General features: G+C 39.8%; 2 protein-coding genes across 2 annotated transcripts; one reads left to right on the top strand and one right to left on the bottom strand.

Annotated features, from left to right (window-relative positions):
* Positions 1–6,784: 6,784 nt before the first annotated feature.
* On the top strand, positions 6,785–9,018 carry LOC119724025 (myb/SANT-like DNA-binding domain-containing protein 4). The gene is made up of 3 exons (XM_038194947.1): positions 6,785–7,061; positions 7,519–7,693; positions 8,766–9,018. The coding sequence occupies exons 1-3, from the start codon at positions 6,788–6,790 to the stop codon at positions 9,016–9,018; spliced, it is 702 nt and encodes a 233-aa protein (XP_038050875.1). The 5' UTR covers positions 6,785–6,787.
* A 1,044-nt stretch (positions 9,019–10,062) lies between these two features.
* Positions 10,063–11,263, bottom strand: LOC119724024 (putative nuclease HARBI1). The gene is made up of 2 exons (XM_038194946.1): positions 10,488–11,263; positions 10,063–10,336 (listed from the first exon to the last, which is right to left on the bottom strand). The coding sequence occupies exons 1-2, from the start codon at positions 11,261–11,263 to the stop codon at positions 10,063–10,065; spliced, it is 1,050 nt and encodes a 349-aa protein (XP_038050874.1).
* Between the last annotated feature and the right edge of the window lie 930 nt (positions 11,264–12,193).

Raw genomic sequence — 12,193 nt, 5'->3', positions numbered from 1 at the left:
CTGTAGGAAAAGTAGACCAGCTGGTACACATGATGGACAAGGACATGGCTACACCCACCTCATCTGGTTATCACCATCGACCAAAAAATGATGCTGACTTTAAGTTAATACTTAGAAGTGTCTTGCACAACAAGCGCATCTTTCACTTTACACCTGGAAGAGAATACCCACCTTTTCCAGAGCAGAGGAACAATTTGTTTGCAAAGCTTAACATGGCTTCACTTTTTAAGTGGCTTACGGAAAGAAGACTGGAGTGGGCAAGACAATACAAATATTTGTACTACGTTGATCGTGTGTCAATGTGATAATGCATTAATCACTTGTGTAGGATAGGCTTGGGTGACTCCACTGTTTTGGGAGTTGGAGTAGACTCTGACTCCAAGCAGAAATCACGACATGTGTAATAGAACTGGTGGGGATATGTTCACTGTATCTAAGTACATTGCAAGGGCTACTAAAATGTATTACATCTGAACATTTATTTCTCTGGTTAGCATCGTCATCAGTAGACCTAACTTCATAGCATCCATCATATTAAAGCTAAATGCAATTACATGAGGTCCAGTACATGCATACCACAATTACGAGAAATTTCCTTCAGTTTTGCTAGGAAATGTTTTCTCCAATGATGAAGGGGATAACAGTGTGATGAACGGGTCGACCCAAGGTTATTATTATCATTGACTAATAAAAAACAAGTCATCACATTTTGATGCCCATTCATACCTTTGTAAATACCTTCTTACAACAAATGCAAAAACCACTCTGTGAAACTCTCTCAGGCATTTATGAATATCAACTATCTCTATACGGTCATGTTTACTATGAGCCTTCCAGTTCCTGAATCCTCAAAACTGAAGTTTGGGTAAAACAAAAGGAAAAAAAGCTAAATTTTGTTCAAGTATTCCTGTCTACTTTGGTCTTAGCAGCTGCATCCTCCAAAATGCAAAAGGAAGAGAGGAAATACCTCCAAGTCAATTCACTGAATTAAATTATTGGCTCCCCTCTTGGTGGGAAATGTCTTGGAAAACATTGCAGTAAAAAGCAAAAACAAATGCTGCATCTTTTTGTGAAAAAGCCTTATGATACAGAGTGCAGGGATATAATACACGACACATTTGTGTTACAAATAGACCCCAAAATGAACAACAGATATTGGCTCAAGTAACCATGCCAGGTTGTTTAATACAATCCACAGAAACATAAAATATAGGACCCTGAGCAAGACATCTCATAATAAAAGATTTATTTACACTTGAAGTGAGTCAGAGGAGCCTTATGCTGTATATAAATTGGTGTCTTTGAAAGGTTCTTTGCTCATACTGTGTGAGAAATTTCCTAAAAGACTGAAGTTGTTTTATGGGGTGTGCCAATACCACTTTAACATGAAATAAGCAAAAAATTCAAAAGTAATGTTATGCCCCACATTAGTTAGTTGTGTTTAGGTGGACACCGTTATGTATAGAAATGGGATGGTGATCTTTTTGAAAACACTCATAAAATATAAGCCAACCAGTAAAAATTGTTTCTTAAAATGTTGTATGGACTGGTAACCTCAGGGACACGATGTAACACAAAATCTGGAATATATTGCAAGAATGGTAGGCAAAGTAAATGATGGCAAGTTAGTGTACATAACACGGACACCATGCAAACATTGTGGGGAAACATATTGTTCTACAATGCTTATCTGCTTGATATTATGTTTATAAAACAAAGACTCATTGCTTAATACAAAGATGAAATACACAAGTCAATTTTTGATTTATGATGTGGCGGCCCATCAGAAATCAACAACACACCAATCTAAATAAATTGTTTCCCCTGTGTTAGTCAATTTGAAGTGAACAAAAAAGTGTTATGACTAAAATAAATAACATGGTGTTTGGCACTCATGCTGAGAAGTTGGACAGCAATGGCATTTGCAATGATATATTTTTGTACATAACTTTGTGTCCATGCAAGGAATAGCATGACATCGCAAATTACAACCAATAGTTGCTTATTCTTGGTTCAGGCCATGTCAAAGGTGACCCCTTACCTTGATAAAAATTGAAAATGGAAAGTGAATGCATTCGTACATAACTACTGGACACCAACAATTAACGCAATGTGAAGCGGACATTTATACCTCACCACCAGTTTGTACGGAAGCGTAGAAGGGCCAAAAGAAATTAAGAAAAAAAATAGCTCCCATCTCGCCGCGGCGAGTTACTATCTCGCCGCGGCGAGTTACTATGTCGCTGCGGCAAATTACTATTTTGTATCGGTGAGCGTCGGGCACAACAATGGCGATCCCTCCGGGTCCTATGGAACGCCAAAGAGGCATCGGCGTAGCCAGGGTTTTCATCCTAGGGGACTTGGAGTGGGGGGGGGGGGGGGGGGGGCTTGAGGTTACAATGGAGGGTCGCCCCAAAATTTCATCCGAGCTGAAAGGCCGTGAGACAGGGTTCCTTCACCGGATATCCGCCCAATACCCGCCCTAGTCTAGTGCCCCACATACCACTCGGCCGGGCCACTATACATGTACTACATTGATCCGTGTTCCACTCGCGCTCGCGGGATAAATACCACTATTCAATTTCCAAGGGACCGTAATAAACAGCCACTCGCGAAAAAAAATCGCAGAAAATCGCCGAAAAACTTTACTTAGGCCTATATTCTTCCAGGTAGTCATGGTAACTCATATTGAGGTGTTTTTATACGGATGCAAATTTTGTGCGAACTTTTTATGGGGCGGGGCGTGATTGACTTTTGAAATCGGTGTTGAAATATCGCAATCGGTTATGGATTTTCGCGATTGGTGATGAACTTTGCAATCGTTGATGAACTTTCACGATGCAGAAACGTCAAAACTGGTCACCGATTAAGCTGACCTAAAAGGCGCACGTGGGGAAAATCGTTCTAAAGGTAATTCCCCAGTCTTTTTATTTAGGAATCCTCACAAGTTGTTATTTTACGAGTAGTTGAACACTTATAATATTCCGAATATAAGCTTAATATGTTGCAGACGCTTGTGTTACATCTCCTATCACCGAGGTCAAGCTCGGATTTTACCGAGCCAAAAAAGTATGGCCAGTGGTCGGTTTTGCCGCAACGTTGACGTATATATGACATGCGCGTTATTAGCATATTAGGGAGGTTTAGATGCACGTTACGTGCACGCATACGTGAACGCGAACGCGAAAAGTGTGTGTATTTTTGCTGACGTCATCACTTCCTGCGTATTGTTAATGTTACTCACGTACGAGGGATTCGCACGGACGTCCAAAACGTGTAAAATGGTATTAAGTTCACGTCGGGTCAAAGCGTGAGTATTTGCAACATTTTTGAAACGTTTTTGGACAGTGCAATGGAAATATTTCTCTCTAGAATGAAAGTTCGCTGATTAAAGACCACTAATGACGTACTAATTGGTCAAACTTCAGTCCACTTCGATGCATTTCTGATATGCAAAAAGACCCTTGCTTGTGAAGTTTTCGTGTTGGAAAGCACCATGCACGTGCATACTATACGTTGTATGTAGCATGTACTGATGTAGCATGATGTAGCATGTAGGCCTACATGTAGGCCTAGGCCTCTGCCCTAGGCTATGCAGCTCAGACCTAACCATGTCGTGCTAACGTGTTTACATGTCAGGCCTAGTTTAGTCTAGGGCCAGGTGTGCATGTGAGGATAAGATGGAGTTTTCAGATTGGAGGCCTATCGTGTCATTTAAATAAATGATTTTTATTTGTTTTGGCAGGCAACAGTAAAGGAAAGTGGCACCGGTGCACTCCGATTCACACCTGCATTTGACATACTTCTCTTTAAGGAAGTTGTTGCACAAAATCCCTTCAACTGTGGTATGTAATAAGTGGCAAATACTCTACTAAGTTAAATTGATGGTAGCCGTAACACATTTCCAATTTACAGAGTATCCAATAAGAATACATGTACATATATGTGTTTTTTTGGTGTTCATTTCAGATGACCCAAATGAAGCGTGGGAGAAAGTGGCACAGGAATGCACGAAAGCATTCAACAAGAGAGTGATGCCACGTTCGGCTAGAGAACGCTGTCTGCGACAACTGTCGTTCTTTATTAAAGAGGACAAAATAAACTTGAAGAGGTAAAGATTGATAATAACCACACTGTTAAAAGGGGTGATTCGATTGCGTTTGCATATTTGGGTGATGGAATGCATACCAGAATGAAATATTCTAATCTTTAATTGATTTCAATTTCAAATCAGAGCTAATGACCTTTTAGATATGTTAGATAATTCTATTGGCCGTATGCAATTTTGAAAGAATTTTGTAGTTGAAATACTTTAATGCTTTGGTTCGCTGAATAACTGAAAGGATACCCACACACACACAAAAATAAATGGTGATAATGGTAAATACATTTAAGATTTCAAATTCAATAAAAAGTAACTTACCCAGGCAGTAGTTATACAATTAACTAATTTCAGATCAGGCACTGATGAACAATATGGAGAGAAGAAAAAACTTCTGCAAGAGATCGAAGTCTGAAAGACACTGGAGAGGATCAAAAGAAGGACAAGATGAAGAAGGTGGAAAAGAGAAAGCTGCTGACCACGCCAGGAGGCACTGACATCAGGCTTGCTGCCATGAGGGGGCTCAATGGTAAGATCTTTGTGAAGTGAAATCAGTGGTGCACCCGAGGCAGTCAGTGGCTCAGGGGGTTTGAGTTCCCTCCAAGAGGTTATCAGTTTTTGCTATTTTTGAGTTCCTCCAAGAGGTTATCAGTTTTTGCTATTTTTGAGTTCCCTCCAAGAGGTTATCAGTTTTTGCTATTTTTGAGTTCCCTTCAAAAAGAGGTTGTCAGTTTTTGATATTTTTAAGTTCCCTCCAAGAGTTTGTCAGTTTTGTTATATTTGAGTTCCCTCCAAGAGTTGGCAGTTTTTTGTCATTTTTGAGTTCCCTCCAAAAGAGGGTGTCAGTTGTGTTGTTTGAGCCACCAAATGCAAGGTCATCAATAGCTGACCACCCCACCACTACCAAACCCTAATGCTGCATGTAAGAGGTTTTTGGGAGATCATTTTGTGTGTATATTCAAATAATTTTTTTTAAATAAGGAGTTCAGACCAAGATTAAGGTTCCAATTATAATATTCTATATTTCTTCTTCGCAAGACAATTTCTATTCTGTCAAGTTTTGTGGCAATACTTTAATCTTTGAATTCTATTTTCTTTATTTGAAACAGGCACTGGCGATCAAGAAGGGACGACCAGCGAGGGAATTAAGAGTAAGTTTTTGTACACTTGAAGGCCTCAGGTTGATAACATGTTCCTTAACTCAGGTTCGTTGCCGAAGAATACCTGATAGCCTTTTAACAAAATGTCAAACACTATTATTAGCTCCTGACCACTGACCAATACATTCGTATCGTTACTAAGATAATTATAGCAGGGTTAAATGTCACAGATGTGTAAAATAATACCTAATAAATACGAATACAAATCTCAATGAAGGCACATTTCACTTCATATGCATCTTTGACATAAAGCATGGAAAAAAATAATGATAGTGGTTTATGTAGGCCACACTTGGTCTCAAATTATTGTCAATTAACCTCAATCACAACCCACCATATGAACATCAACTTTATTAGGAAAATATTTAGTGGCCGCTTAATATATTTCATGAAGGTGCATGGACTAGTATGAACTAGCATCACAAGGGATCTTAAGACTGTGTTCTCAGTTTTGCAGAGGGCAATATTGTCCGGTGGCAAAAAGAGCAAACATGGAAGATAATAATACATGGTATTTTTAAACAGCACAGTGTCTTGAAGTGAAACAATATCCCATCAAATCAAGAAGAAATACATTGTTGCGTGTTTTCATATTACATTTCAGAACAAAGGATCTCAAGTAGTAGTAAACAGCTTGCAATTATAGAGATTCTTGAGAAGAAACAGCAGGCGGAAGAAAGATTGAAGGAAAAGCATCTTCAACTGGAAGAGAGGAGGCTGGCTCTAGAGGAGAGGAAAGTGGCGCTAGAGGAACAAAAAAATGCAGCCAATGAGGCAAGGTAGAACAGGGCAAGCAGAATACTAACTGGTGGCATGGTTAACACATTTTACAATTGTAAACATCACTTTTCGTCTTTTTAAGCCTATGTGCTGTTAAATTGTGTTTCTAAAAAAATGAATAAGTTAGTGTGTGTATTTATCGATTGTGAACTATTTTAAATGAGACAGCCTCCTTTCGTCCAGTTCCAGTTTATTACCCTTAGGCCTCCGCCTGTTGTTTCCTCTCAAGAATTGATCACTTTGCCCGATATTTCCTGTACAATCAAAAGCTGTTACAGTTGTTTTGACGCGTAGTGTGCTGGGGCCGTATTCACGAAACTTATCTTAGTGGGGTACTTAAGTTTGCACTTAAGTCTTAAGCACCCCGCTAACTTAAGTTGGGTGCTTAACTACCTATTCACAAAACATCTAAGTACCCCGCTTAGCTTAGCACCCCGCTTAAGTTTAAGGAAATAACTAACTGAAAGTATTCCGTTTGCTCATGCGCACAGCACATACGTCAACAACTGTTGCCAAGACAACAACGCAATCAATCGATTACCCACTTGTCAGAGGCGTTGATTGATTGTAGGTGAGTACATAAAATAATAAACAAGAAATACAAAGATTTACTGGAAACTCTTGCAATCAACAGGTGATCAAATGACAGAAGCGTGCGCGCCCGCGTCTCCTGACACGCGCGCGTTCAACACACACTTTCACGTTGTGTTTGTTGTATGCATTAATCGATTACAAAGTAACAACAATGGCGAAAGTACGAAAGCCCAATTTTTCCGAGAAAGAGAAATTACTTCTCCTGAGTGAGTGGGAGAAACGTCAGAATATTCTGAGACCCAAGTTCTCGTCTAAAATAACCTCCCAGGGAAAGCATAATGCCTGGCAGGAAATTGCGGACTCCCTGAATGCCCAGTTTCCCTCCGTACGTCGAGATGTAGCTGACTTACAGAAGAAGTGGCAAAATATGAACAGTAAGATGAAGGAGGAGACATCAAGGCATCGTAAGGATTCGTTGAAGACAGGTATGAGATGCATCTTTATTTACAGAAAGCATCGTTTCAAAGTGGGACATGTTGAAAAATACAATATATTACAAACATTAAATCAGCTAATTATATATTTAACCATATAAACTCATTTATTTGATTTTAAGGGGTTGCTTTAATAGTCCAACACATGTACCACTAAACATAAAGTTGATATCAAATAAACATCGCACACAGTTTTATATCTTTATAAGAAAATTAAGTTTGGGTATGTGATCCCTCACACCTTATGCCTACCCTGTCCAGCAAATCTGGCCAGGTTTTTCTAAACTGTACAATAAATTGAAATGCTAATCGGTAACAGGTCTTGGAATTGTGTTTGTTCTCATGTATCTTCGTTCTGTCAAAGTTTCCGCAAAACTAGTCTGCAATGGAAAAAAAAGAATGTAATTGCATGACGTGAACTCTGAAATTATATTGCTTTCATTTCAAGGAGGAGGACCAGCACCACCTGATCTTTCTCCTCTAGACCAGAGACTGGTCACACTGGTAGGAGAGAATACTCCTTCAATAATAGGAATCAACGGTGGCTTTGATAGCCTGGGTCTACTGTCACTACCAGAGGAGCAGCCGGCAGTGGTCATATTTTTCGGGAAAAAAACACATGCGTTCGGGAGATTTTATTGACAGCGCCGCCAATCAAAAACTGGCACACCCCCAATCTTCTGCTTATCAAAATATTTTACCGAGCCAAAATAATTCAGGATGTATTTCCTTTTTACACAATATTATAATTCGGTCTGGATAATAATGCTAAATACTAAATAAAAAAAAACAGTTGAGTGCAAATATACCTTCAACACAACAAAGCTAGCTGCAAACGATGCGAGAAGTGGGTTGGGAACGCTATACTTTTCACGAAAATGTCGACTTAGGGAAGTCCGCACTCGTTCCTACGTTAACTACAAAAAGTGCAAAGTGGGTACACTCTAGAATAAGTCTTCTCGCATCTAGGTCTTCCTTCGCTTCTGAAGAATCGAGGTGGGGCAGGGGGTTAAAAACCCTGCCGAACACGCGCTCGGACAGGTCTGGTGGATCTTTCTCATTGGTCAAAAAGCTAAAACAATGAGACCATTTCAGAGGAAGCCAATCAAAAAGGGAGTAGTGGACTAACTTTCTTAGGAGAAGCGTGGACAGCCAGGAATTGACCAATCTTGTCCAATTCTTGGGCCACGTTGAACGGCATGATCGGGCTCTCCTGACTCGAAACAAAGGAAAAAGCGAATCTTGCATTTTTTGGGGGTGACGCAACACTTGCCCTTGGGAAGCTCGGGGAAGGCAAGCATGGCTAAGACAATTGCAACCGTAAGCATTATGGGTAGGGAAAAATTGTCGGCCAAAGATGTTAAAATGGTTCCCAATTTTAATAGGGTTCGACATTACAGTGACCAATAAAAGCGCCAATATAAAAATGACAAAACAGTGAATTTGTCTTTTCAATACAATGGCAATCGGCACTTGAAACGAATGTAACTAAATAAGACCGACAAACCAGAATATTACAAATTTGGATTATAATGCTCCTGAAATTAGACCCCTTCGTGGCTTTTTTGTAATCGAAATCGGTAATCGAGTTCGACTATATGCTCGGGGACGAAAATTTGCATGGAGTGATAAGTGTGTTAAAATAACTGGGAAAAGCTGTAATAATTATTATGAACAAATTCTTCTTTGATATAGCACTCATGTTGGTGGAGTGCCGGAGCCCATCATCAGTCAGCAGCCTCGCCCGATTCAGTCAACGACGGTGCCTAGAAAGAGGAGAGCAGACATGAATGATGATGAGTATGGGAAGCTGCTGGTACTGGAGCAGAAGAGGAGTGAAGCCGAAACAAGAAGAGCACAGGTCGAAATTGAAAAGCTAGAGTTGGAGAAGGAAATGCTGTGTCTGCAAATAGCAATATTGCAGCAGCAGAACTTCCAGAATCAGTGATGGAATGTCTTGAGATGCAAAATGTCAAACCCTCAACGTTTGGCCGATTTATCGAATTTGTTTTGAAGATTGTTTGTGCAACATATGTTTTTTGTGTTCCTAAAATTATTACTGTATGTCCATATTCTTGTTCAGTCGTTTCTTTTAATAAAAGTTAATACACTGTACTCAGTATTTTTTGTAAGATTTGTGGAAAGTTCGTCTGCGTTATTGATTATTTATTAATGATTTTCAAAATAAAATTAACAAGAAAGAAATATTATCTACACTATCCCATGTTTACAACGCTACAGACTGTATTAGCGTTTACTTTTATCATCAATTTTACGCCAAGAAAATTGTTTTGTATACTAAAACGCGATTGCTCATTATTTTGGCCTTCAATTACTATGATCATGCCAAAATAATGAGCAATCACGGTTTGATCATTATTATTATTAATTGACAAGTTTAACCTACATTTAAAAAAACTTTGTCCTATGTAAATATTTTTTTTTTAAAGATGGCTTTTTAACTTGTACTTGCACTGATTAAATTTATTTCTGCTTTAAAGTTGTTTCATTCATTGTTTCATATCATTTTTTAAAGGTGATTGAAGGTGATTGCAAAAAACAAAATGTCACAAAATCAGCACGTTAATTTCGTTTTGCTAAGGGGCTGCAAGGGGAGGTGATTATTGTGTTCTCTGACAGTTCGTACAAGGTGGTCACCGATTGGGTATCTATTTGGTCGGAAGTTCCCAACAAAAAAAAACGATGTTTATTTTTGTGTAAGACTTTATTAATTTTTTTCAGTGCACCGCGGTTCAGGTGGTAAATTGTTGTATCAATATTATGCTAATAATTGTTTCATGAACTTGGCCTACTTGTTAGGATCTAGTATACAATATACACTAGTCATGTGAAAAGTAACAAGTTTGAGAGCGTAGTAGTAGTAAGTTTTATAGCTGCGGCATATACGACTCTGTACGTGAACATCATGCTTCGGCATACGACTCGACTCGACTCTGACATACATCATCACTCAAACTTTTAATACTCCAACTCACTGGAAATATGTGTGGACTACATGATTTCGGACAAGGTCGCCGTTGTCATGCAGCTGTGCTGGTTGGTCTGGCTGTGGATGTGGAGGGTCATCCATCGGATCGTCCTCATCAATGTCCGGGAAGCCTTGTTGCTTTGCGATGTTGTGGAGTACTGCACACGCTGCAATTACCCTGCACGTACGTTCTGGTGACAGCCTTATTTCACCGTGCAGGCAGTGGAACCGTCGCTTCCATTGACCGATGGTTCGTTCAACGAGACTTCGAGTTGTTCTGCGCGAAAGCAAAGGGAATTGTTATTGTTTGAAAACGTAAAAACTGATCATCACAACTGCGTGGACAGAAAAAAAGCCCAGTTCATAATTATAGTAGCACTTCGAATTAAACAACTTTGGGAATAAGAAGAAAGAATATAATGACTAACCTGTGAGCTCCGTTGTAACGTGCTTCAGGGCGATTGCCTGGTTGAAGGAACGGTGTGAGCAGCCATGGTTTTGAGGGATAACCCGTGTTGCCTAACAGGTAAACTTCTTCATTTTCGCCCTGCCCTCGTTCAAAAACATTGGCTATTGAGCTCTCTCTGAGCACCCTGGAGTCGTGAGTACTCCCTGGCCTTTTGGCATTTAGTTGAGTGAAATTACATTTGTTGTCCACAACAACTTGAACGTTTATTGAGTGGTAGTTTTTCCTATTTACGAATTGTTCTTCATGGGCGTTTGGTGCTGTGATGCGGATGTGAGTCCCGTCAATAATACCAACTATGCCAGGAAAACCTGCGATGGTGAAAAAACCCCTCTGAATATCCGGAATATCTGCAGCTGCAGGCCACTTTATGAAATCCCCCAACCTCCTGGAAAGGCTCGAGGACACAAGATTAATTATTCGAGACACTGAAGGTTGAGAAATTCTTATTGTATCCCCTACTGTCCGTTGAAATGTTCCGCAGGCGTAAAATTGCAGCGCTATCAATACCTTTATTTCGGGAGGAATGGCGCAGCTTCTCTCGGTTGGCGATTCAATTTCTTCCCTTATGAGGTCGGTTATAAACAAAACACCGTTTCTATCAAACCTATAACGCGAGTAAAGTTCCTCGTCGGTGAACTCTGCCAAGGGGTTACACCTTTCACGAAATACTCGCTCTCTCCGAAGAATTCTTTCGTGAAAATTTCGGTTGTGCACGGCACGTAAAAAAGCCGCCATGACACCTAAGCGGGGCGCTTAAGTACGCTAAGACTGGTCCGAGCACACTTAGACTTAAGTCATGAAAATAAGTGGGGCACTTAGTGAAATTGCTTTGTGAATACGGCTTAAATATTAAGACACGACTAAGTTGCATATTTAAGTGGGGTGCTTGATTTTTTATGACTTAAGTTGTTTTGTGAATACGGCCCCAGGCACTTTACACGCGAAAGAATGATATAGTACACTTCGTGAAAACGCATTTTCCGGTTTTGACCCATTAAGTTGCAAATGTTAATTAATGTTAATTCATAAATACCTCAGACAGTTTAGCTATTCCTATTGGTCGAGAGCCCGTCACGTATGCCTACGTGAAGATTGTGTACGTTCAACCAATAAAACGGTAAGAGGCACTGGATTTTTAGGAGTTCACATTTTATTGTGACACTGGAAAAGTGTTTAAGACCAGCTAGCCATGTCTTTATCATCCGTTTAAGACTGGCCACGTGACGGGCTCTCGAACAATAGGAATAGCTAAACTGTCTGAGGTATTTATGAATTAACATTAATTAACATTTGCAACTTAATGGGTCAAAACCGGAAAATGCGTTTTCACGAAGTGTACTATATCATTCTTTCGCGTGTAAAGTGCCTGCACAATACGCGTCAAAAACGTTTGAGGCAGAGCGTTCAGCCGCCTTTACAAAGAACACCATAAAAAAGGGCAAACATATACTCGAATCATACGTAATACGAAACTACTGACCAGAAAAACTAACAATTTCAAATGTGCCGCGCTGCGAATTTGTCCACCATCTCCCGCAATGCATTGAGAAAAATTAAATCTCCGTGGCAAACTCTTGGTGGCGCACAGCATTGTCAATCGCCCGAATTGACGTTCGTTCGTACCATTGATCTCCATATACACTGTGTATATGGAGATGAATGGTT

Source organism: Patiria miniata, unplaced genomic scaffold (genome assembly GCF_015706575.1).
Source record: "Patiria miniata isolate m_02_andy unplaced genomic scaffold, ASM1570657v1 HiC_scaffold_17, whole genome shotgun sequence".
NCBI lineage: Eukaryota > Metazoa > Echinodermata > Asteroidea > Valvatida > Asterinidae > Patiria > Patiria miniata.
The sequence above is the reverse complement of the archived record's forward strand: the minus strand, read 5'-3'. Positions and strand labels throughout refer to the sequence as shown.